We start from the raw sequence: 26,804 nt of genomic DNA, 5'->3' as shown, positions 1-26,804 counted from the left end.
TTTACTTGCATAATGATCGCACCCCTGAATTTTGTCTTCAAAATTAGACTTCTTTCCTTTCCCGTGTAATGATCGCACCCCAAACTTGCCACAGCGATATGTCGTGTGTCAAGTCTAGCTAATGATGATCGCGCTAGCCATCTGTCGAAAGCTGTCGAATGCTACGCAAACGACTCTTCAAGACATACCAAGCGGTCTGCACACACCAAACATTCTTAAGCAGATGCCCCATTTCATTCCTTTCATCACTTTTCACACTTCCGTGAAAAAAAAAGCTACAACCAAACTTCCCTTGGCTATATTATTTGTAGGCTTTATAATGGTTGTGGTCAACAACAACAAAAAAGGCGCCTTTCGATTCTTCTTGTCTGCACTCGTGGGCAGGCAAGAAATTGCGAGTGGCAACGATAGTGGCCACTATTACATTAGAAGTGTACCCTATTCATACGCCGACGCTTGTAGCACAGCTAAGATATTCGCCCACCCATAGTGGAAGCGTGCCATATCAAGTAGTAAAGACAAATGTTGCAGTTTCCGCGGCATGCCCGCCATGGGTTTCTTTTCACTGGCAGCTAAGCGTGCCCATCTCCATTTCTGTCCCCTCAAAGTAGTCATGGCTATGTTATGGCTGCAAACTTGCCGATTGATTTGAATGCGTCATTTGAGTTCTTCAAATGCGTCGGCCTGCAGTGTTTCCCACTTCAACTCGACATCACATTTTGTTAGATGTGTCAGCGGCTCAGCAATGCGTGAAAAGTCCTTGACAAAGCGCCTGTAGTAGGCACACATGCCAAGGAATCGACGCACTGCCTTCTTGTCGATGGGCTGTGGGGAACTTTGCAATGGCAGCAGTCTTCTGCGGGTCAGGGCGGACTCCAGACTTGCTGATGACGTGGCCTAGGAACAGAAGCTCATCGTAAGCGAAGCGGCACTTCTCTGACTTCAGAGTGAGCCCTGATGACTTGATGGCCTCTAGTACTGTCGCAAGCCGCCTAAGGTGATCGTCGAAATTTCCGGCGAAGACGATGACGTCATCCAAGTAAACTAGACAGGTCTGCCACTTCAATCCTGCCAACACAGTGTCCATGACGCGCTGGAACGTTGCAGGCGCCGAGCACAGTCCGAATGGCATGACCTTGAACTCGTAGAGGCCGTCTGGCGTGATGAAGGTGGTCTTTTCGCGATCTCGAATTCTATTTGTCAGTAGCCAGACTTGAGATCCACCGACGAGAAGTATTTTGCGTTGCAGAGGTGATCCAATGCGTCGTCTATTCGTGGGAGGGGGTGTACGCCCTTCTTAGTGATCTTGTTCAGTCGACGATAATCGACGCAAGAACGTAGGATTTCATCCTGCTTCTTCACTAAGACAACAGGAGATGCCTACGGGCTTTTTGACGGCTGGATGATGTCGTCGCGCAGCATTTCGCCGACTTGGTGCCTTATAGCTTCACATTCTCGCGTAGAAACTCGATAAGGGCTATGGCGGAGTGGTTGAGCGCACTCTTGGTTATTATGCGATGCTTTGTGACTGGTGTTTGTCGAATGCTCGATGACGTTAAAAATCAGCATTTGTATCGTCAGGGCAGACTTCTGAGCTGTTGCTGCTTAATCATGGGGAGACTTGGATTTATGTCGAAGTCTGGTTTGGGAACTATGGTCGTCGGGTAGATGCGGCAGACTCCGAGAGGACAAACGCATTACTGGTTTCCAGAATTTTCTTGATGTACGCGATCGTAGTGCCCTTGTTTATGTGTTTTGAACTCCTGGCTGAAGTTTGTCAGCAACACTTTAGTTTTCCCTCGATGCAGTCGAGCGATCCCTCTTGCGACGCAAATTTCACGGTCTAGCAATAGACGGTGGTCACCCTCGATGACACCTTCTACGTCGGCAGGTGTTTTGGTGCCAACGGAAATAACAATGCTGGAGCGGGGCGGGATGCTGACTTGACTTTCAAGCACGCTTAAGGCGTGGTGACTACGAGAGCTCTGCGGCGGTATCGCTCGATCTTCCGACAGCGTTATTGACTTCGACTTCAGGTCGACGATTGCGCCGTGTTGGTCCGAGGATGACGTCTCGTGAACACTGTTGGAGGATAATGAGGGTGGCAGGGTAAGTCCGGTCATGAATGGTAATTCTTGCTGCGTATATTCCAGTCGGCGTGATGAGGTGTCGTCCAGCGGTTCGAATTTGAGGGCCTTCCCATGCAGTCTTAACTTTATTCAACTGGGCGGCGATGGGCCCACTCATGACGGAATAATCGACTCCTGTGCCTACTAAGGCGGTGACTGTATGGCTGTCGAGAAGCATGTCGAGGTCGGTGGTTCTTTGTCTTGCGTTACAATTATGTCTTGGTGTTGGATCATGGCTGCGTCGCATTGGCCTGTGGCTGGTACGTGGCGTCGTCAAGTCGTCTTTCATCGACGTATTCTTTGCTTCCAGACTTTGTCGGCACGGCGGCGTGTCGTTATGACGTCGAGGTAGTTTCTTCGGCGTCTTCGGTGGCACCGGAGGACCTTCGTCAGTTCAACGAACAGCAACCGCACCTCCATCGGTTGCTGCTTTTAGTTTTCCGGATATGGGCTCATGGACCGGCCTCGGGCTGGGCCAGTGTATGGTCGGCGCAGCGGCAACAAGTAGCGGCCTGGTGATGGTGAACGGGACGGTCGTCGAGGACTCCACTGAGTGGTGGCGAGGTAGTTGGTGATATCGCGAGGTCGTTCGCCAATCTCTGCCGCGGCGCGTTAACGGCGAAACCTCGCAGTAAACCTCCCGGTATGGGCATCGGCGGTACACATGGCTGGCTTCTCGATAGTGATAGCTGAGTGGGCAGTACCTCCACCTCCACCAGATGTCACGTGGTAGTGACAGTGAAGAAAGCAGCCAAACTGGGAAAGACGAAACTAGCGTTTTATTGGGCGAACTTGTGCCCTCAAAAACAGGCTACACTCAAATAACGACGACAGCGGCGAACACAGTTTGTGATGGTCGAAAATCTGATCAGCGGGTCAAGTGCATCAGCTTTTATACATCAGTCATCGAATGTTCCAGGGTACTCGCTGAGACCCGCGTGCCTTCCACAACATTCTACATTATTCGCGTCGCGCACACATGCAATCAGATTACACAAGGTTCGTTTCACAGGTGGTGAAACGTGTCGCCCGATAAAGACAAAGACGTACACGTGTCAATATAGAAGACTGTCATTGGCATAGAGATGAATGTTAGATGTTAACAGGCAAATCATTTATGTAAGTAAAAAAAAAGCAGTGGCCCTAGAATGGAGCCTTGAGGCACTCCAGATATCACATCAATAGCAGTAGATTCGGTTGAGCTATAAGAGACGAACTGGGAACAAAGTGAAAGAAAGCTTGAAATCCAGTTAACTAGTTGAGGATTATTTAGCACAGCATTAAGTTTAGCGAGGAGTTTAGAATGTAATACTGTGTCAAATGCTTTTGAGAAATCTATATTATCAACGTGGTTGCCAACATCAAGGTAAAGGAAAATGTCATGTATAAACTCAACTGCATTGACGTACTGAAACTGCGCCTTAACCCATGCTGTATGTTAGATAATAACCGATTATGAGATTCCAGGAAAAGCACTGTTTATGAATGATATGTTCTAAGATTTTGCATTGCTGGGATGTTATTGAAATCGGTCTGTAGTTCGATAAAGAAAGCTTATCACCGGATTTATAAAGAGGAAGCACATTAGCTAACTTCCATAAGGAATGAATAGTGGCAGATGATAAATATTTGTTGTATATGACCGTCGGATACCTTGCTGACCACAAGGAATAGCAAACCAAGAATACATTGGGTATCCTGTCCGGACTGGTGCATTTCTTGGTATCCAAGTTTAATACAAGGTTAAGAATGCCTTCTTTGTTTATGTCAATGTCAGTGATTCCTTCAGAACAAACTATATTGGTAAGAGAAAGAATGAAGTTGTTATCGGGTACAAAAACGGACTCAAAATACTTGTCGAAAGCATCCACTATTACTGACGGATCACTGATGACGTCATTATCAATTTTGGATGAAGTGGGTGAAGCGTCGTGAGGTAAAATAAAAGACCAAAATTTACGAGGGTTAGTTTTTAACAGATGAGGCAGTTAAATGCGAAAAAGAAATCTTTGGCCATTTGCATTTTCAAATTAAGTTCATTTTTTGCCTCGTGAAACCTGCCCAGGGTTATGGGATCGTTGGTTCGTTTAGAATGCCTAAGCCCAAGGACACGATGAGATAAATGCAAGATGTCGCGAGCCATCGAGGAAAGGTTAGCATTACTTTTCTTAGTTTTAATGGGCACAAATCATTGAAAACATGACTTGACAAGATTCTCAAAGTAATTAACAAGACAGTTTACATCCTGTCTGTCTGACAGAGAGAAAAACGTATCGAAATGATCAGCTAAGAGATCAGTAATAGCATTGTCGTTCGCACGAGTGAAGTCAGGGAAACTAGTAAACGTATAGAGTCATTTGGAGGTTGGACAAGGGAGCGATCACAAAACACCTTTATGATCTGAGAGTCCGTCAATTACTTCACGAGAGAAGTCATTTTTCGCTAGATCAGCGCTTAAGAAAACCAAGTCAAGGATAGAATTTAACCTAGTTGCACTAGAAACAACTTGAGTGAGCCCAAAGGACAAGGAAATATTAATTCATTACAAATTGCTACGTCACGACCTCTTGTATTTAGTGATGGCCAGTAAATGCCAGGAGCATAGAAATCACCCATGCAGATAAATCGTGATGAAGGCCTCATTGGTTTTCTTTGGATTTAAGTGCGCTACATCTGGTCATGGCATGGTGAACTATGCAACAAAAAGTGGTTATGTCAGCTCATCTTGCTTAGGGGACAAACACATTATTGTATGTGGTAGGCTGTGCAATGAGCAGCAGCAATGTTGGCTCATCTCGTTTACTAAATGTGCATGGTGCATACAGGCATTGTTTTGTTGACCAGTCATCACCAGAAATTCACTGCCTATGAAAGGGTTGCTAATTATAACTTTTGTACAGGTGAAAATGAATTATTATAGAAAGTGTTAGGTTCAGCATTAGTAAACAGTAACACTGAAAGGTGGAATAACAAATGAGGGAAGATAAGAGCTGGTAACAAAATGGACGTGCCAGGTCAAAAGAAATGTACTCAAGGAGGCGTAGGTAAGTGATGTGCAGAGATTGGGAACTGTGAAGGTAGAGTCAGCTGACTAATGACAGTGGTAATTGCTGCAAGAGGCCTTTGTCCTTCAGTGATAGGCTGATGATGAGAATGTCAGCCTGAGCTAGAGCTTCTCTGTCTCAAATTATATTCAGGCTTGTGTTTGAGATCAGTATGAGTTTGTGTGAGCTATGTTAGTTGTGTCTTTTTGTGGGGCTACTTTGGTTTACCAGTGTTTCGGAAGGAGGAACGCTGCTGTTGAGTAAGTTTATTTTTTCTTGATGCAAGAGAGCAGCCGTAGTCTCATTGGAGGGTACCAAGTAGACAAGTTGATTTGACTCCTTGCACAAGCACGGCCATGTCTCTAACCAATTTTCTTTCCCAGCTTTGATATGCCACTTTCTTTGGCTTTTCCACAATTTATAAAGGTATGAAAACCTCGTGCAAGCCCTGTGCAGCGTGTGCTTGCATGGTGCAGTGAATGGTGCTTCAAAGCTCTTCAGCCACACCAGTTTACAAAACACGCCATAGGCCCGATGTTTCAGAATTTGGACAAATTTAATTGGCAAAATGTTTTTGTGTCTGCTGATTTTTGTCGACCTATGAACAACAAAGCTATGAATGCATAACACGCAAAACCAAATAAACAGCCAGTACCTCACTTCTGCTGGATTTGCCATTTTGAGCAAGCAGGTGACGGCACATTGAAGTGTGCCACTCGGTGGTACTGTGTCTGTCAATTAACACTCTAAGATTAGTACCCAGAATTGAAAGCTTAGTTCTTTTTTTTTTTTAAACTGGTGTGTTTGAAGGACTTTTCAGGCCTGACAAATAGTATACACATAGGCCATGCCACGCCATGTGCAGGACCCAAAGGATGCGCTGCACGCGTACCGTGAGCTGGTTGCCTACCTGCTGGACAGCAGCCACTACGACCAAATTGCCAAGGAGCTGCAGTACAAAGGGGTCAGTTGGAGCCAGCCATCACAGCGTTGCATGCCCCAGGCCCGAATATTCAGGCACAAGGGGCTGCTTTGTCAGCCATGTTTGTTCACTGTCTGAAATGATGCACAGTAATGAGAACTGAGCAAGAACAGCTAGTCACGTGCTTGAACTGCCTACTGCTAGTTTTAAGCTGGTGTGAGAAATACTGTCTCTGTTGTTGGTAGTGGTTGGCAAACCTGAGGCCTGTTCGAGATGCTTAGGCAGTAAAGGTTTGACTATTCATAACTGTAGTACGAATTGGCAAAGTGAGCTTCTGCTGTAACATGGGCATGTTTTGCTGCCTTTCAGAAACTAAAAATCCGGGCAACCTATGTAAGAAAAGGTGCTAGTTGTTTTACATTATGATGACAAAAGAAAAATGCATACGATGTTGTTTTGCAAACGTGAGCAAAAAGAAGGCATGGTAAGGACCAATTCTTTTAAGTTGTGAGAAGAAAGGGTCAGGTTGCTATATAAATGTTACCTGGCCTGAGCGACCATTCAGCCATGCACTTCTCATTAAAAAATTTTTAACAGTCAACAAAGAAAGCAGAAAAGCAAATCGGTGATTAGTACAGCCAGGGTAACCATAGCGCTATTAATTCTGAACTAAAACTTTTGTCTGACTTCCTTCTGGAATTTTCAGAACGATTTATTCATGAAAACTTGGTTTTATTCAAGTCCAAGATAATGGAACTAACAAGTACATATCATTATGGAGGATAAAAAGCAATAACAAATCACCCGGGTTCACGCCATTCTTGCGACGGCTTTTCAATAATAATAATAATAAAAAATGTCTTTACAGGAAGGCTAGGTTATCTGGCAGGGCTTCTCGTTGGGTAGCTTATCACCTCATGGCCAATGACTATGTGTATGCATTGTTACTAGCAAAAGATTTATTTTTTAAAACAACACTTCCCTCTTGTGTGTAATCCGAACATGTTCTGGAGGGGGGTCAAGGGCGAGAGCAACACACCAGTTGAGCTGATTTACGTTTCACGACCAAATTGCTGTTCTCTGTTAAACAACGTATTTTCATCTTCCTTTACTGATATTTAACCAACCAGCCAATGGATACCTGTGAACTTCTGAGCAATTGCAATGTCAGAGAAGTGGTTCCCTTGCATAAGGCAGGTAATGTACATTCTCCTGGCAACTATAGGCCTTGACAAGCATAACTTGTAAGTTAATGGAGCACGTCATCTACAGTCACCTAATCACTTTCCTTGAAGAAAACTCCTGCTTTAATGCAACACGGCTTCAGGAAAACATATTCGTGTGAAACATAACTCCTCTCCTTTATTTACAACTTATTTTCAGGAGTTGACTGTTGCTCTTTCATCTACTGTGTCTTCATCGATTTTGCTAAAGCCTTCGACTGTTTGCCATAAGCTTTTACTCTTAAAACTCGGCATACTTAATTTGAATACTAATATCTTACAATGGATTGAATGCTTCTTGTCCTCTTCCATGCAGTTCGTGTCAGTTAGCGGCTATAACTAACAGCTCTCCTGTAACATCCGGCATCCCTCAAGAGTCAGTTCTAGGCCCTTTACTCTTCCTTATGTACATAAATGACCTACCCAATAATATTTCCTCCTGTATAAACTTGTTTGCTAATGACTGTGTAATTTACAATGAAATATTAACAACCACTGATAGTATCGTCCTTCATGCAGACCTACACAGGGTTTCTTCATGGTATAATATTTGGCTGATGAAACTTAATGAAACCAAATGTAAAGTAATGAGAATTTTCCAGCATGTTAGTAATTTTCCTACTTGTAACCATTCTTTTAACAACACTCCACTGTCTCAAGTTTCCTCTTACAAATAAATACCTAGGCGTCCACATTGCCGAGAACCTTTCATGGCAAGTGCGCGATCAATAGCGCAAATCAATCAGTTGGTTACGCACATTTGGTAATTTCTCACTTGCCCCTAGTAGTTTAAAACTCCTACTTTATAAAATGTTAGTGCGTCCAAAATTGGAATACTAGTATGCGTCTTCTATTTAAGATTCCCATGTTAATTCTCTCATTCTTTCTATCGAAGCAATTCAAAATAGCTCTGCATGCTTTATTCTAGTGAACTTTTCATGCACAGTTGGTCTCATCCTAATGAAAAGATCTCTCAGTTTGCCTGATCTGTCATTTTGTCCCGTCTTTTCCATAAAATTGTCATTTCATCTCTGTCCTACGTGACTCACTTTTATTGTGATGGCGATTATATGGACACTCCAGGTTCATTTTTGCCGTCACCATCGCCGTGTTGTTCCGTATAAAGTCCGAGGGTAATAACAGCGTTGCTGCGCACCGTATGCTGTATGTGTGAGTGAAAGCGTGTGAGGGTGAGCTGACGATCGTGGCTGAATATCATGCGCGCCAGGGAGGAATGCGGGGAGGAAGCACGCCGTCTACATAAGCCGACCTACTTGTGCAACATGGTTGCTAAGATGATGTAGAGTTGCAGTATTCTTGTGGTTTTGCTGTATGTGGAGCCCAAGGACTCGGAGGATAGGAACACGAGTGATAGGCACGCCATAGGCTGCCAGGTCAATGGATGGAGTGTGAGGTTATGACCGGTAGTGCCGAAGAGCAGGCTCAAGTATGAGGAGTTTCTATTTAGCCGGAGAGCAAGAAAGACAGCGTGGTTCAACATACGCTATCACTGTATCGATGGCTGCTTGTAGGATTGCTTGAATTTCGCCATCACTACCTTCTGCAGTCCAGAGCTCCGCATAGAAGCTTTGATGGAGGTGGGGAATGACAGAGAGCCGTTCTGGGAGTCCGACGAGCACAATGTTGAAGAGCATGGGCGAGAGTACTGACTCTTGCAGTGTACCCTTACTCCCTAGCGAGACAAGTACCGAGATGCTTAGTTGAGTTCAGTTGAGTTTATTTTCCTTAAAGACTCCTGATTTCAGGGGCATTACATAAGGGGTGGGTACAAGGTTTGAATTTACACTCGTTCAAGTAACATAAGCGCATATATATATATATACATACATAGTATACATATTCAAGTATATTCACACATGTATACATACATATTAACGCCTACGTATGTACACATACATACACGCATGTAAATACAAACAACATATATAAGTAAAAAGCATGTACAACTTAGTTGGAGATGGTCAGTGACCTGTAATAATACGGATGGGCAGATTATGTCGACAATGGCGGGGGGGAGGTCGTTCCAGTCTGCCGCCATGCGAAGAAAAAAACTAGGCTAAAAATGTTGATGTTCGTGAACGTGGTCGTGAAACCTGCTGCGAGTGACTGGTCCGGTATGATATACGCGCTGCGGGCGTGATATAGGGTGCTTGATGAAGGGTAGGACTGTAAAAGAATTTGTGGTAAGGACAGAAGGAAGCGATGCACCAACTTATAAACGCTTAGTAAGGGACAGGCCTAAAGCTATTTCAACCGGGGCAATTTGAACCCTTGGGGGCAGTTTAGGGCATGCATTTGTTTTTTTAGAGCGTTCTCATGGTCCCTAGGAAGCCAGAAAAATCAGATGTTGAGTGCTACTGAAGGAATCCTTACAAAGCTGCAGGGCACTGGCGTACTTTAGAGAAGGTAAAACATTATTCTCATTTTTATGGCAATATGACTTTGCTATAGAATCGAAAACACTTTTCAATGAAGTTGTGAATTGTAATTGCCATTAAAGGACACTATCAGTAACATTTTGCAGCAAAATGTATTTTAAGGCATTCCATAGAAGCAGAGTTATTGGCAATCAGAGATTGTCCTTCATCCCCTCTGCAGTGGTCCTGCTTGTTCTTCAACGGGATAAAGTGGAAGCTTGGGCGAATTGGTGATTCAATAGCGACGTGACTGCATTGCACAAAAGACGAGGACAGAAGAACGAACGCAACACAACACCTGTGTTGTTCTTTTCTTCTGTATTTGTCTTTTGCGCTGTACAGTCATGTTGATGTTCTTCAACTGCTTGCACAGCGGAGGCTACGGCCATGCCCACAATGCTCCACCCATTGAACATTACCGTGGCACACAGTTTAAATTTGGTTTCGGGTGTTTCGCAATAATGCCACTACTTTCAGTTTTGAGCAAAACGAGAACAAGGTAAAAGTGGGAGGCAATGTTTCGACAAGTGGACTTGTCCTTTTGAAGGCGACATAGCTTTCCTCAGCACAGCATATATAGGCAGGGTTCTTCTAAAGGGGAGAGGAGATAAAGCGGGTGGGTGAGGCAATGACCGAAGGTGTGTTAGTAGCGAGGGTGTAGAATTGAGAATAAAGGGGTGCTATGCACACGGCTGGTGACACGGCCATGTGTCGGTTGGCATGTCAATGGCCATGTGTCGGCCGCCGTGTCAATGGCCGTGTGCATAGCACCCTTTTATTATCTGCTTTGCTGAAGGTCAGTGGGCCTATGAACATGGCCGTTGACACGCTGGCTGACACAAGGCCATATCACCGGCGGTGTGCATAGCACCTCTTTACTCTCCATTCTACACCCTCGCCGCTAACACCTCTTCGGTCGTTGCCTCAACCATCCACCTTACCCCCTCTCTCCTTTAGAAGACCCCTAGCTATATGTACTGTGCCAAGGAAAGCACATGTCACCTTAAAAAAGGCAAGTCCACTTGTTGAAACGTTAGCTCCCACTTTTACCTTGTTCTCGTTTTGCTCATCGTCTTACTTTCAGTTTTGGAGCATATGACTCACTAAGCTAAATTTATATGCTCTCACTTGAAGCACTATTGCTCTAGCTGTGGCCTTCAAACTACGTAAGCTTGCCTCTGTGGCCAACTCGCGTATTGTGCTGCATTAATCAGGGGCCATGCAGGCTCGATCCTGTTTCTCTATGCCATGAGAAACCTCGCTTTGCAGCGTTGGTTACTGTATGTTTCTGCATATAACCCACGACTGTGTATAACTTGTCTTTGTGTATAAACCACACCCACAATTCCAACAGCTTGGAAAGAAAAAAATCCATGCATATAACCTGCAGAAATAACTGCTACAACAATGCTCAAATCTTTGCGAAAACAGTCTCCGTTCGCTAATTCACAACTCATAGACGTATCTTTTGCCAGCGGCCCCCTCTTCAGCATTACTGATAAAGCTAGATTCACACAGCGGGTGTGATTGCGGACATGTGACATGAATCGGATTACTTCTCAGCTAGCATTCACACGACAAAGAATGATGGAGGACGGAGCAAGCCTGACCGAGTTGAAAATCTCAATGGTGATTTGGCTCTCCGCCTTAATTTGGCTCTCCGCCGTAATGCAACGTGCTTCGCGCAGACTGAGGGAGCGCTGCAGGCACGAGTGACATATGTATAATTATGTGATATGCAATCCAAAAGGTCAAATAGCTCCACCGTGTGAAAGCTTTATCATCAGCTGCTGCTGTGCCACGACAGCCATTGAGTGCAGTTCATCATGATCCGAGTTCTAGTTCGCCGGCAACCGCATGCGCTATTCACTAACTGCTAAATGCAAAGAGAAGGAGAATGGGCGACCATGGAGGGGAGAAGGCACTTCAACACGCAGGGATGCGGAGAGGGTGGGGTTCGCTAAGAGATAACAAAACTAAATGACGCAAAATTTTGCCTTGAAGCGTGGCTTCACGGCAGCTGCCATAAAGCCACACTTCAAGGCAAAATTTGCATATAATCAGCATCCTGACTTTACTGTTAAATTTTTTCATTTCTGGTGCGGGTTATACGTGCGAAAATACAGTATATAGGCGCCCATACGCTAACGCACCACTGCGTGAGAAAATGCTGAAAAGTGACGCTCCCTAGCCACCACCACCACAAGACAGAAAGACACTGGTAGTCCGATGCACTGCATGTCTTGGGTTAACTGATGCAGTGCATTTGTATCACTGTCACTACCTTTGCAGCCAACATCTGTTCAGTGGCAGCACAGCTTTCTGTTGATTTAGAGCAATGCGGCTTGTGAATATGGGTTCCACGCAACTTAAAAAAAACTGAACTTGACAAATGCAGCATTGGCATTGCACATCTTGGAGCAACGAAGGTACAATAACAAACGATAGCGGTTCTGCTTACATTCAGGTGAGTCTAGATGTGCACAAATTCTACCCACAAAGACGGACTGCAGCACAGAGACACTCACTGCGTGAGAGGTTAGCAACACAACAGCTTGTGCTGGGTAGAAGCCAGCACAGCTTGAGTAAATGACAGCTGCCCAATACCGGAAGTAAAAAAAAAGTTTACAGACTTTAGATGCAGTGGAATGTTGTCATTTTGTCAATACTGGAAGTAACAAGTAATATGAACAGTGTTACCTTTGCAGATGCTTTAGTAATGGTCAACCGTGGCATTTCCACAAGCCCAGCCAATATTGTCTTATGAGGGTGCTATTGTGTCATCATGTGCAATTTAGATGGTGGGGGTATGATGAAGCATGAGAAATTCAAGAGCAATATTTACACCAACATTGTATGTTAACTGCTGTGCAGAAGTGAGTAATATTTGGTTCAGACGTTCACACCAGCATTGTCTCACATCTAGTTTAACTTGCTTGCCATGTCGAAAAAAGTGTTACAGGTCCCCTTTGAAGAAACTTCAGATGCATAACTAGATGCACCGAGTGACAACTTGGTAATAGTATGGTTTCCAACTGTCCGGAATTTAGCGGTACAGTCCCGACTTCCGAATAAATGTACTGTGTCCCGACTTGACCCAGTTGGTAGCCCAAATGTTCCGAATTTTGCTTTCTTTTTACTAGATAATCATAGATATACCAGACTTCCTTTATATTGACCCTTTTCGCAGCGATCCCGTGGGCGTTGCCATGTTTGATCACGTGGTAACGTGTCCATTGTTTGCCTCAACTGCCTCCGCATTTACAATGGCTGTGTTTGACACCAGTGCAGTTTAGCAAACCTCTGTTTCGGGAGATATCGCAGACGGTGACTGGGCGGATAAATCTTTGGCCATAGCTTCAGAGAACATACAAAAGTGCTTTGGAAGCTGATTAAGCTATGCCCAAACGGTGCGAGCAGCGTCTATGGTGCTTGTTCTAAAAGCAAGGCTAAATATGTATTCGAAGCTATCCAAACTTTCCGCTCATGAATTGAATCAGGATTAGTGTGTTTTGCTCTTCATTCTTTATTTGGCAAATATTTTGAAGCAGCGGCTTGTCACATTTCTGACTCAGTAAATTTCTATCTGATTATTTTTGCCTAATCGCTCGCGGGTGTGCTCAGTTCTGATAGATTTGTTCTTGCTGCATGCAAGGCTTGAAACGTAGCCGTACATTGTAATACCTTGTAGCAAAGATGTATTATCACTAGTAACCCACTCACTCTTGTGGCCCATCACGAAACATTCAGCTTCGACCATTCATACACTATTGGTCTATTCTGTCATTTATTGTGCGTATATGGTGCGCATATATTCAAGTGTGCACCCATTCACTTATTGACACATTGGCGTTAGAGTGGGCATAAGATTCTGTGCCAGTTGGGATAGATGTGTGTAGATACTGTGCGCGAAACCTACTATGACAGGAAGCGGCGCTACTCCCCATGTCATTGTTTAACAAACAGTACTCATTCTTGCCGACATTCCGAGGCTGAAGCACTTTCTTTGAAGGTTAGCGATACAACGCTGATGGATGAGCAAATTTCTGTATCCTTGAAAAAAGCCGTACATCTCGAAGTGCCAATAACATGTACAGACAGTTACAGCAACGGTCCGCAAACTTGGCTACACAGATTCATTCCATTCCTTAATATGCGAGTCACTATTTTTTCAGCCAACTACTGCACACGTCTTCAATCCACGTGATTCAATCCGGCATAATTAGAGCACAGTGCGTTAGCGAAAACTCAATTGCATTTCCGACAGATGATCGCGCAGAAGCAAGGTGGATGTGGTAATGGTTTCGTATTCGTGCGCTATCGCTGAGGCAACGTTCAGCACGCCGCCGAAAGTGCCATCTCATTTCTCTAGAGCAAACTGCTCCACAAAAAGGGTCAATAATGCCTGATAGCTCATTAGCACAATATTTTAACACTAAAGTGTTTTATGCATCGCTCCACCAAGAATTCTCTCATGTATGTACGTTACGGAAACAACGTCACTAAAAGAGCACGCTAGATTTCTAGCATCCGCGCCAGGCGGTGCCATTCTCTGAGATTTGTTGTCCGATGGCGTGCGGTTACGACAGTTTCACCAGATGGATTGTCTTCTGCATCAGTTTAGCCCTTGATGCCCGACTACCTCGAGAGTGCAGTTTAAACATGCAGCAGCAGTGTTTGCACGCTGCTTACTGCTTCGCTTGCAATGGCCCCAAATAACAATGCTGCGGCATTAAGCGCTGTAGAAAGACAGCGATGTGGACCGGGGAATGTTGTGAAGCTGACCGCGTTGGACCAGCAAGAGGCATGCCAGCGGGAAACACAACCCATTCGTGCTACGAACTATGTCTCTCGCATTCGTGGAGCTGAGTGTGTTGGCAATTAGCACGCTACTTAGGACACTTCCAAGCCAGACAAAAATGCTCCTACCCTTGGCAAAGCTGCTCAACAACAGGAGGCTGCATGCCAAGCGAAGCCGCAGGAAACCTGCCAACCCATAAATACTGTGCCTTTCGTGGCAGCAGATTGCAAGTTCGGGAAGTGAATTATAGACAATCCCTTTGGCTTCGCTTTTACGGTTTGTGAACGCCTGTGGTTTCTGGCGGATTTGCACAGTGCTCCAGTGCTTGCAATGCAGTGTCTCCGAGCACTGTTTCCTGATCGCGAGTCATTCGACAACTTTTGCCTGTGTGCCAATTGTTGTGGATCCCTGTGTCGTGGTAAGGTGCCCCTGTTGCAGCGCCTTCACATACTCTGAGCACCCTACCCATCTTTTGTTTCTCAATTGCATCTCGTAACTTCCGACAAAGCTGCAAATACTCCTATGAAGACACATTTCACTTTTGGGTTATGACCGATTCGTATGAAAGAAGGATCAACCAATTTGTTTTGTGTGTTCTGTCTCATAACAAACATAAAAGCTTTTACGCTTTAAAGTGCAGCTCTTAGGCGCCCATTCCTGCGGTGAGCACTAGCGTCAGCGTTGTCCCTCGTAACCAAGCGAACAAGCACAGTGAAAGATGAAAGCGAACACAGACGCAGCGGGAGATGGAAGACAGTGATAGCGAACAGAGTGCGAGGCGGAAAGTGGAGAAGGAGGGTATTGTGAAAGGGTGAGAAGAAACGCATAGTGCTGCGCAAGACAGGCTGTGCGGCGATGATAGCTACGATATGGCACCAGAATAGCGCGCTTCATTTGTATGGAAACAACGCGCTGCATGAGAGGAGTGGCATGTGGCATGACAGTGGCATGTGACAGATTGTCTGTGCCAGCTAATAAATTGCGAAATGAAAACATGTACAGAGCTGCGCTGAAATTTCGCATTAGGGAGTATTGTAATCGTTGAATTTTTTGTTGTTATAGTTATGTTGTAGGCCTTAACCATTCATAATACCTCTATGGGTAGCTGTGTTAGCCGGGGCAGCTATAGACCGTTTTTTCGTAGGCGCCGCCATATTGTGAACGCAGTGGCGCCGCCTATGAGCAGCGCCATACTGGCTTGGGTGAAAGCGGTCTTTTGCATGGCAGGTATACGCTCGGCGGTAGCTTCTGGCGTTTGTTTTCGCGGTCGTGTGGTCTATTTAGTATGACGTGCGTCTTCTACGTGGTAAATGGTTCTGTGAGGCGTGCTGGAGTGGTTTAAGGCGTCATGGCCGGAATTTCTGCTGGCGTTGAGGTGTGCGGAACACGCAGCGCGATGGGGGGGGGGGGGGGGGGGGAGGTGCTCGCATATTTGAGCCTACAATCAGCCTCGGAGATCAATTGTGTATTTCTAAATGTTCCAATCACTAATGTGACCTTATCGCAGTATTATCCTCTATTTCTAAGCTGTGGTTTAGGAGCCATAAAACATACGCGACGATCGTAACAGCATGGGTACTGTTCTGCTACGATAGGAGCTGTGCTGTTTGACAAGCGTTCTAACTGTTCACTGCAGTTACGTTGCGTGACTACTTGGTTGGATGGATGAGGTTTCCACCCATTAATAAAATAGTGTTGGCTAGTAATAGCAGCATACCTTACAGTCTGAATTAAGCTTGTCCAGCAAAGCGACCGTTTACGAATGCGCGAGCGTCCTAAGCAACGTTGGTGCTGGATTACAGATATATTTGTCCTGTATAGCGCATGGTCCAAGCATACGGCATCAGCGGTTATATATTTACAAACGTTGTGCGGCGTTAGCCCGTTTTCTCTTGCTTTTTAGAGAAAGAGGATGATAACCGAATTTTTTTTTTTTTTCGGTTGTGTTCGTTCAGTTCTCTACGACGCACTCACACGTATTACGGAAATCTTGCGCTTAAAAATAGCCATCGCATTCTTTTTATGCGAACCCTCTCATATATTATGGCTGTATACAGGCCAAAAAGGCAATGCCGAAGCACACAGCTTATATGTGTATCGTGCTGGCTCACCAACCGCAGTGGTCGCTGTGTTGAGCAGCGCCATGGGCCTCATGCAGCAAGGCTAGCGTAGACATATGGTAATTTCAAGCATACTAGACTTGAAATGCGTGAGAACGATGCCAGTGTATCAAAAATATTTGATAGCGCCTGCCACTTAGATGTTTCGTGGTTGCCTTAGGTTGGCCGTGCACGAGCATGCGCTCTTATGTTTTATGTTTTACTGCCTACGCCAATCCATCAGACAGTGAGCTGATTTACCATTTAATGTTGGTAATACAGAGACGCCGGTTTTCTTTGTTGAATTAAAATCGATATAAGCAAAATAGTAAACAACACATACACGCACCGCGACTGATAATGCTCGTACACCACTGCTGATTATGCGTGTCACATTTTTGCGCCCCCAAGACATATTTCTGCCTACAGTAGTTACCGATGCACCGAAAGGCTTCCCTGACGACCTTGTATCAACGAACATGGCGTAAATTTCACAAAGTAAGATCTAAAACATCTCGAAATCGTTCCGCAGCACGCGACAGCAATACTTTCAAGCAGCGCCGCGCCGGTCGCCCAAGCCAGAGAGGAGGAAAGGCTCTCCGCGCGCCCTTTCCTCCTCGCCCGATGAAACGGTCTATACTGCACCTTGTTTTTAAATTGCGACATGGTAGGACTCAAAAAATATGTTTGTCTTTGTTGCATGTACAGACTGGAGGCTACTAGCACTGACAGGGTTGCCAGGTGCCCCTCTCCTCAACCACACCCTCTCCTTCCCGACTTCGTCCACTCGAGAGTTGAAACCCTAGTGATACTCCAATGGTTACCGGCAAAAAGTAAAACGTACAACATGATCAACAGATTTTTGAGGATCCTTTGTATACATCTTAAGAAGAGTCCTAATGCATATTACTGGACAGCTTGTTGAGTGTGTTGATTTTACCACACATAAGCTTTAATGGTTTTTAAAGCTTTTCTCAGTGATTTTTATCACGGGGCCAAGTATGGAATACTTGTTTACTTGGTGCTATTTGGCAAAATTTTCCCGAGCTCTGAAACAAAAAGCTGTGTTGTGCTGTGTTGCAGGTGGTGTGCCCAACAGTGTATGATGTCGTGATTGACTACGTCCTCCTGGATGCCTTTGATGACCTGAGCAGCCCGCCGCAGTCAGTTGTGGCTGTTATCCAGAACCGGTGGCTGACCGCAGGGTTCAAGGAAACAGTGAGTGTGCATAGCAATGGTGTGATCTATAAACAGTCTTTGCATAGAGCATGGGAATGAGACCGTCTATAGCACTGCAAAGACTGTGAGTTCGGCTGGCTAGTCTGGAATCGTGTCACTGCACTGAGGTTGCTGCATTTGAACTCTTCCCAACGTATTCACGAGGCAACATTGACAAGGATGGCAGACGAAGCATGCACTGTGAACTCATTGTGCTATTAGCCACCAGCTAGCTTGCACGCAAAACCGTAAGGAAATTTCATTCTTGTACCAGTGAAATTTCTTTAAAAGTTTTGTTTCATATGCCATGTTCACATTTATTTATTTTATACATGCTAACTAGTGCTTCAAGGTCTTTGCCTACCTCAGTCAGTGAACTATTATGCCCTTTAGATATACCAGCCCATTCTTCAGCTGATGATTAATTTTATTTTTGTAATGAAATACACTTCAACTTCACTGTAACAAAAGAAGATAAATTAGATGAATAAATTCATGTAAAAAGGAAAAAAAATTTTTCTGTTTTTTTTTTTCTTTGCAGAGAAAACATTAGTTTTTTTTTTTCTGTGCAATTGCCAAAGTTGCAATGAGAAAATTCATCTAAGTTTTAGCTAGGTTTGCACATTTTTGGGTTATTATAAAATCTGCAAAACACTTGCTGATAAAAAAATGTCTGAATTTTGGGGTGCTCAGTTGTGGTCACATGACCGTGTCGTGACTACATTTGTAGAAAAAAGTGTGAGAAAATTAAGCCATTCCTTGTGACAATGAACTCGTCACATGGCCTACTCAGGCGCTGTCCTAAAGAAAAATTCAAACAAACTGCTTTCAAGTATAAGCTGGGTCCACTCTTCTGCGTATTGTCACGTCGTGACTGAAAAACACAGTAGCAAAAACTGTGTATTGCAAAACTAACTCTTTATTGGGTGAACCTGTGCCCAGCAAAACAGGCTGCACTCAAAGCACAGTCGGCAATTGTTGGAAAATCTGCTCTACGAGTCAAACGCGTCAACTTTTATATGTGACTTGTCGAAGGTTCCAGCATGATAGCTGGTGCCCGTTTGCCTTCCAGAAAGTACTATATGATTCGTGTTGCGCACACAACCTGATTGCACAAGGTTCTGCGAGAACATATGAAACAGATAGAATCAACGATAACATTTGCATAAATACCAATCATGCAGGTGCATCTTGCGCTGAGTGATAACTTTAATTTGTTAGCAGGTGACATGCAGTCCTAAGAAAAGGATTTAAAAAAGTACACGTGTGCACCCTTTTAAAGGGGCCCTGAAATGATTTTGATATTGTACAAACATGTTAAGTCGTTAGGGTTGACCCCCCTTCTGATCATTAAGTGATGCATTTAAGTGCTCTGCCTAAAGCGTGTAACTTGTCATAACGTTTTAAGAACGTACATCGCTGCTGATCGCAGCACGCCACTCCCCTGAGTTTTCAGGCACTCCTGACCAAGTGACACGAAGTGACTATATGACGCCAGTAGGACGAGCTATCCGATTGGCTGCCCGGGGCACGTCATCAATAAGTTTTCCAATGTTATGGTGAACAAATGTTCGTAATAGTTGGAATGTTGTACATGTACGGCGGCGGTTTTCTGTCCCGCAAGGTCTTTGCCGTACGGGTACGGTTCCGACCCTCCGTTTGAAATTTCGCGGCATAATGACGATGCGTGCTCACCGGGAGGTGCTGCCACCTCTTAGCACTTACAAGATGCATTTGAAATTGGTGCTACCTTCTTGGGGAGATAAACAGAACTGATTGCTAGCTTCAGCGCGTTGCTCAGACTGCGGCAACGCCCCTTTGGCGGTTTTGGTTTCGCCGCGTGATCGCAACGGAGGCGCGCGAAACGTTAATTTTTTCTTTCTCGGCACTCTCTTGCAGGACGGTGGAAGTTGATTTCTATCTTGATTGGCGCTGCTCTTAGCTTGTTTATCAGCGCCGTTCGCGAGGTATTCTCGCTCTCAGTGGCAACGCGCTTTCGCGGTTTCGGTTCTGGCGCGCAAAACGTGCTTTTTCTCTTTGTCGGCACGCTCTCGCAGGGGCGGCGGAAGTCGATTTCTATCTTGATTGGCACTGCTCTTAGCTTGTTTATCACCCCCGCTCACGAGATATTCTCGCTCTCTGCAGCAACGCGCTTACGCGAGAGGGTGCCTCAGACCTCTGCCCAAGGCAGCGGCACGCAGAGATGCCATGTGCGCCAATACAACTCCTCGCTCCAAGAGAACAGACACGCATTTTAGGTGTGCAGATTGCGATAAGGCGCTGTGCGTCGACCCGTGTTTCAAGGAGTACCACGCTCGGAAATACTATTGAACATGTTGCAGTTCTGAGTGATGCCGACACCAAAATAGTGTTCCTAATTATTTTTTACTATTTATTCCCGACTTTATACATTTTTTACATTCAAGATCCGCAATAAAGTAATTTGACCACCTGGGAAAGTTTTTTTCGAAATAATTCGACCCTCAAAGGGTTAATTTGTTTCAATAAAAAAGAAAGTAACAGAAAGATAATCCACAAGGTAAATTTATCACTACACTCAAGCACTTCTGGCACACAGCAAGTGCTGTCTGCTTGTGTTACAATGTGCTGCGTGTTGACGCGGGCTGCACGGTATGTGTTGGGCACGATCTGTCTTTTCGCGAACACCATAGTTTGCCCTTGCATTTTGGGCTGCAAATGTAGCGATCGGCGACACGTCAAGCTGCGACATCGTGTCCCTCTGCGAGGCAAACATGCGAGCGGAGTGGCTGCAGCACTGGTTGTCAGTATCTGATTGGCAGCAGCATATAAGCGTTTGTGGCCGTCACTTCACACCGAAGGATTATCATATACCACAATAGTGTTTCACATGTCCAACATTCGGGTTAATGCAAGCGCAAACGTACTGGGGCTGGGCATTTTACGGGATGAGCGGAGGCGCAAACGTGAATGGCCTGTATGGTGCAGCTACCTGGTGGCACAGAGTGCAACCAAAGACGAAACTAATATAGCAGTAACGAAGAGTATTCTACTTTGCTGCTGGTGTAAATTTTTGACAGGAGCGTAATCATGAACACATTGTTTTTCTAAATGTTAGAATGTTTTACACTTGGTTACAGCAATATTAGCTCTTCGTTTGGCTGGTTAAGCTCTGCTCCACTAGGTGGCTGGACCATGCAGACAGATCAGTTCGCTCACTTACGTCTACGCTAAAGCTCCTTCATCACAGCGGTAGTAGTATGTAGGGGCTTTAGTTTACACATCTGCCCATCCGTCAAAACGCCCAGCTCGCCTGCATTTACCAGAATACCAGACACGCTTGACACTGCAACAGAATGCTCGCAACACAAGCCGTTTTGATAGCTCTTGCTTGGGATCGACTGCCAGGCGGCTAGCGGAGAGGTTGGAGAGGCTTCATGCGCTGGCTCCAAGGCAACCGGAAGTAGACGACACGATGTCCCATCATGATACAGAACCAATGAAGGCGGAGCTTAGCCCTGATCACTCGACAAACGAGTTAATGAGAAAAAGCATGGCTAAGGAAGAGGGTAACTTGTAATCATCCGTAGCTCTCTCAATATGATACGCCTCACACAAATTTTGGCGTGAATCTTTTACTGTAGCTGTACCCTACAAATCTACAAAATTTGTCTGAACTGTTTCAGGGCCCCTTTCAAAAGCATCGTCCTGATGCTACAAACATGAGAGCAAAAAAAACTTAAGTGCACGTAGTAAAGAAAAACAACAAAGCAAGAAAGAATCAGTCTTAAAGTTCGTCAACGGGTGTACGAAAGCTTAAGGTGCACCACGTGGATGACTTCAGGTAGTGTGCGGCACCGCTGTGAATGCAAAATGCCATCTGGAACAACCTCATAGTTCAGTGCGCCAATACATCAGATGATCTTGTAGAGTCCAAAATAGCATCGCAAAAGTTTCTCATGAAGTCCTCGTCAGTGTGTTGGAGTCCAAACCCTAGCATGGTCTCTGGGCTAGTATTCCACGTAGCATCGTCAAAGATTGTAGCACTGGCTGTTGGTCCTCTGCTGGTTCTTGATGCAGCACAGGTGGGTGAGCTGTCTGGCTTATTCGGTGCGCTGGAGATAGGCTGTGACATTGAAGTTGTTTTCCTCAGTGAGGTGCGGCAGCATGGCGTCGAGAGTCATCGTCGGTTTCCTTCCATAAACCAGCTTGAATGGCATGATATGTGTTATTTCTTACACCGCCGTGTTATAAGCGAAGGTTGCATAGGGAAGGACCGCATCCCAGGTCTTGTGTTTGACGTTGAAGTACTTGGCTAACATGTTGATGAGGGTCTTATTCAGGTGCTCTGTAAATCCATTTTACTCTGGGAGGTAGGCAGTTGTCCTACTATGACTTGTCTGGCTGTATTGTAGGATGGCTTGAGTAAGCTCTGTCGTATAAGCAGTTCCTCTGGCAGTGATCAGTACTTCTGGGTCACAGTGTCATAACAGGATGCTCTCAATGAAGAATTTATCCACTTCAGCCACAGTACTTTGGGTAGGGCTTGCGTTTCGACGTAGCGGGTAACATAGTTGGTAACCACCACGATCTACTTATGTTGACACGTATGTTGATGTCGGAAATGGCCCAAACAAGTCTATTCCAATTTGCTGGAAGGGTTGGCATGGTGGCTCGATCAGCTGCAGCAATCCCGCTAGCATTGTTTGTGGTGTCTTGCGTCGCTGGCAGTTTCGGCATGTTCTGAGATAGTTGGTAACGTTGGCGTTCAGGTGCGGGCCAGCGCAGTGAAGTCTCTATATAACGAGCTTCAGGGGACCGCAGTAAATTGTTCGTTATTATGAAAGATTGTTATTGTGAATGCCCCAAAATACCATTCTGTGCATCGGCTCATCAGTTCATAAGTTGTCGCCACGTGAGCTATCCATGAAAACGTCACTGTTGGCTCTCGGCACTCGCTGTTGCTATTTTTTTTTCCCCCATATATTCCTTTGCCACGCACCACTGAAGTACTGTGTAGGGTGTATGTATGTACTGTGTAGGGTGTATGTGTAGGGTGTAAGCTCGGCCGTGCCGCGGCGCTGCGGTGCCTCGGCGCAGGTTGCCACATTTGTGGTTACACCTCAGCAGACAACGTGTTCTGCCCGGTGTTTCTGAGCAAAGGCATTTTGTTTTATCACATGTGGTTCTGCTTTGACAAGAAAACTAGCATTAAATGTTTCACTGAATGTGCTGTGTGAACGTGCAATATAATTAGCTTGGTGGTGCAGGTGTGAGCTTTGCCTAGATATGTCAATCGATCTTTGAATATGCGCTCGTGGGTCCGGATGCATTAGCAGTGGATGGTGTGGTTCATGCACTTCTTATAACAGGTCAAAAAACAAGCACAATGATGTCAGCATTTGAGGGTGAGTTCCTATGACGTGCTTTATGGAGCCGAATGTGTAAACGTGCATCTGCGATTCCGGCTGTGCAGCTACTGTGCACTTGCATTGAGCTCCGTCGGGCTTCAGCAACAGCCCATATGAATGCCTGCGTCATCTCCTTCCTAAATGCATGAGGGTAGCTTTTACAGAGGAGGAAAGATGAGTTTTATCTATGCCGTGTTTAGTAATCCCAACTCAAACCCATGCACCCTACTAAGTACGCAGCCGCAAGAACGTAAAGCTTGTGCCATCAGTGGGAAGTAACCCTCGCTTTGCCACAGGAACAAATAAACGGTTCTGGTTCGCGCCTTGTTGTGGTCGTGTTGAAATCAAGTTGATCGCGTGAAACCTGCATCTGGGACATGGCCTTTTAAGAATGCGAAATCAGCGTAGTTCGCTGGGGGTGAAACCTCAACGGAGCGCGACACTGAGGTGCACTCTATTCAAAACATTGCATTCACAACCATTCAAGCACGTAACTTCGAGAGTTCGATTACTTCCCTTATCACAGAAGGTGAAACTTCTTTGTGATGATAACGTCATCGTCATTCTAAAATGCGAAAAAGTTAGTCATATTAGCTAGCACACCTTTTTATCAGCGACATGTTCTAGTCATCTCGAATCAACTGATCGACGGGGCAACGAATAGCAATAAGCCCCATGCCCAGCTTCATCATCACAGTTTCAGGCCTGCGCATCAATATGAATGCCGGCAAAACCGCTAACATGTGATTATGCTTTTACACCAGCCTGTGGAATACCGTGGTGATAAGCTGTTCATCTTCCACTGTAAAGGGTACCTTTGTGCATTTAGGAAGAAGTCGCAGCAGGAATATGGGCTGTTGCATGTTGTCCAATAAAGTTCAATACACTGTATGCTCGTAAACGCAGATGCTTGTTTCCACATTCGGCTACCCAAGCACGTCATAGGAACTCATCCTCGAATGTTGACATTGTTATGCTTGTTTCTTCACCTGCTAGAACAAGTGCCTGTGAACTAATGCTCCTTACCCACAGGTGCATACTCGGAGATCGATTGACATATTTAGGCGAAGCTCACACTTACTGACACTGACAAAAACTACTGACAAAAATGTCACTATATTGCACATTCACACAGCACATTCAGCGAAACATTTAATGCTAGTTTTCTTGTCGAAACGGGAACCACACGCGATAAAACAAGATGCATTTGCACAGCAACACCGGGCAGAACACGTCATCTACTGAGGTGCAACCACAAATGTGGCAACCTGCGCCGAGGCACCACAGCGCTGCGTTGCGGCCAAGCCTCAGTGCATACACCCTATAATAAGAGGGATGTGCGCAAAACGGATGCTGACTCCAAGAAAACTACTGACAAAAATGTTGCTTCACATTGCCTCCAAAGCGCAATGTTTCTTGCTTTTTGTTTGTTTTTCACATTTCTTGCCGTGGACACAACTGTCTCGCTCGAGGCGGACACTTGAACTATGTCAAAGCGCAAGCGCGCGTAAGCGACACCATCTGGAAAGTGCAAAGTGTGACCACCTGGCATCCCCGCGAGTACAGAGGTGACATTTCACACGCACCTGGCTAGTACGGCCGCAGAAAAAGATGCGAAAGAAAGAGGCGTATGCAGAAATAAGCGTTGAAGAAGGAAGAGACGCATCTCCATTGCTAGGTGACACTTTTCTGGGCAGAGCATGAGCTCGTAAAACCTGATGCGTCATCGCCTCCACTCGCCCACATTCTTTTTTTTTCTTGTGCGCCGTCTCAGGTTTTCTGAACACATGCGCCGCAATGCAACGTCCGCTCTCTCTGCCTTGTCATCTGCTAGCCTACTGTTTCGGCTGCCATGAAGTATACACAGAAAATGAAATCTAAGAATACCCAGATTTCGGAATATTAGTTCGTAGTACTGAGGCGTTGTTAATATTATAGGGAAATGAAAGAATGATTGTTATTCTGAAAAGTTCGTTATGAAGAAATTCGTAGTTCTGAAATGTTTTTGCATTGAAGCAATAAGAAGTCGGCAGATGATATCTGAAAAGTTCGTTAATCTGGTGTTTGTAGTAATGAGATTTAATGTAATACTTGTATCCTCGATAGTGTACGGGAGAATCCGAGGATCGTCATGTAGGGCGGGAATCACTTCTGGACGCAGTGCTGAGGGAACAACAAGAAGGTAGTTAATGCAAATTGGTGAGAAGTTCTTCTTTATGAGTAAGTCGTTTTAGAGTAAGACAGTATCAAAAAGTATTGGGAAACTAACTCTTTATTGGGCGAACCCGTGCCCAGAAAAACGGGTTACACTCAAAGCACAACGATAGCGGCAAGCATAGGCAGCGATCGTCGGAATCTGATCTGCGAGTCAAGTATGTTGACGTTTACGAGGAGGTACCCAAAAGTAACCGTAATTCTTCTTAAAAAGCTATGTATTTATCTATTTTTTACAATACAGTCACACCCACTGTGGTTGCTCAGTGACTATGGTATTAGGCTGCTGAGCACGAGGTCGCGGGATCGAATCCCGGCCACGGCGGCCGCATTTCAATGGGGGCGAAATGCGAAAACACCCGTGTACTTAGATTTAGGTGCACGTTAAAGAACCCCAGGTGGTCGAAATTTCCGGAGCCCTCCACTACGGCGTCCCTCATAATCAGAAAGTTGTTTTGGCACATAAAACCCCATAATTTAATTTTTTCAATACAGTCGAACCCACTTGTAACGATACCGGTTTTAACAATACATCAGTTATAACAATGAGAAGCTGCTGCACTGTCTACTTTTGTATGTTTTCCATGGTGAAATAACCCGCTTACTACAATGTCTCGATGACGCATTATCGGTTATAACGATGAAGTTTGGCTGCTGGGTGTCCGAGCCGAAAGGTAGTGAAATGTGAAATCCTTGAAAAGCAAAAAGAAAACGAGAAATTTGAGCCGCTGCACAAGGGCCGCTGCTCCAACAGTCGCCGCATGCTCATTTTCTAGCCATCTCCGCACGCCTCTCTCTCGTCCCCCTTCCCCCCTTCCGTACACGAATGGGCTGCGCACACAGCTCTACGCCGCTCCACCCTCCAAAACACAAATGGACCGCACCAACTACACTGCTCGCAGGTTGCTAGCATGTTGCTCGTTGGCTCCTCATTCAGTGCAGTTCTGCAAACAGCTTAATCGCTCGCCCTGGTATTCATTGTTTGCGTCGAAATCGTTCCTGGCCACGCAGTTTCTATTTGCCGAAACAGAAGATGGCCGATCCGCCCATGGATCATCGGCAATGCACGATGTTGCCAGTGAAAAGAAAGTGCGCGGCTGTAAATTTGGAAACTAAGTGCTCCTAATCGACGAGGCAATAGTCGTGACCGTGCTTGCGTCAGATAGTGATGGGAGCGATGGTGCAGTAGGGCAGACTGCCTCAACGTTGTGCTCACCAGAGGCCCGGCAGATCCTTCTGTCGCTCCAGGGCTTCGTTTTCGTGAGGAACCTTCCGCTGCACGACGTGAAGCACCTGGATGCCTTGGAGAAGGATGTCGGCAAGCTT

General features: G+C 45.4%; 1 protein-coding gene across 14 annotated transcripts in view; it reads left to right on the top strand.

The window, feature by feature from the left end:
• Nucleotides 1-26,804, top strand: part of Miga (mitoguardin) — a 258,548-nt gene that overhangs the window by 154,275 nt on the left and 77,469 nt on the right. For 13 of the 14 annotated variants that reach the window (XR_008609941.2, XR_008609943.1, XR_008609942.1 and 10 more), the window contains 2 exons: nt 6,039-6,137; nt 17,740-17,874. Coding sequence is in view for 11 of the 14 variants with exons in the window: in XM_055064981.2 (XP_054920956.1) it covers nt 6,039-6,137; nt 17,740-17,874 (234 nt within the window). In the remaining 3 variants the exon portion in view is untranslated. The remainder of the gene's footprint in view (nt 1-6,038; nt 6,138-17,739; nt 17,875-26,804) is intronic. The other variant, XM_055064978.2, reaches the window with a different exon arrangement.

The sequence above is a fragment of the Dermacentor andersoni genome, chromosome 1, assembly GCF_023375885.2.
Source record: "Dermacentor andersoni chromosome 1, qqDerAnde1_hic_scaffold, whole genome shotgun sequence".
NCBI classification, from domain to species: Eukaryota; Metazoa; Arthropoda; class Arachnida; order Ixodida; family Ixodidae; genus Dermacentor; species Dermacentor andersoni.
Note: the sequence above shows the minus strand (reverse complement) of the source record. Positions and strands in the feature narration are given on the sequence as shown.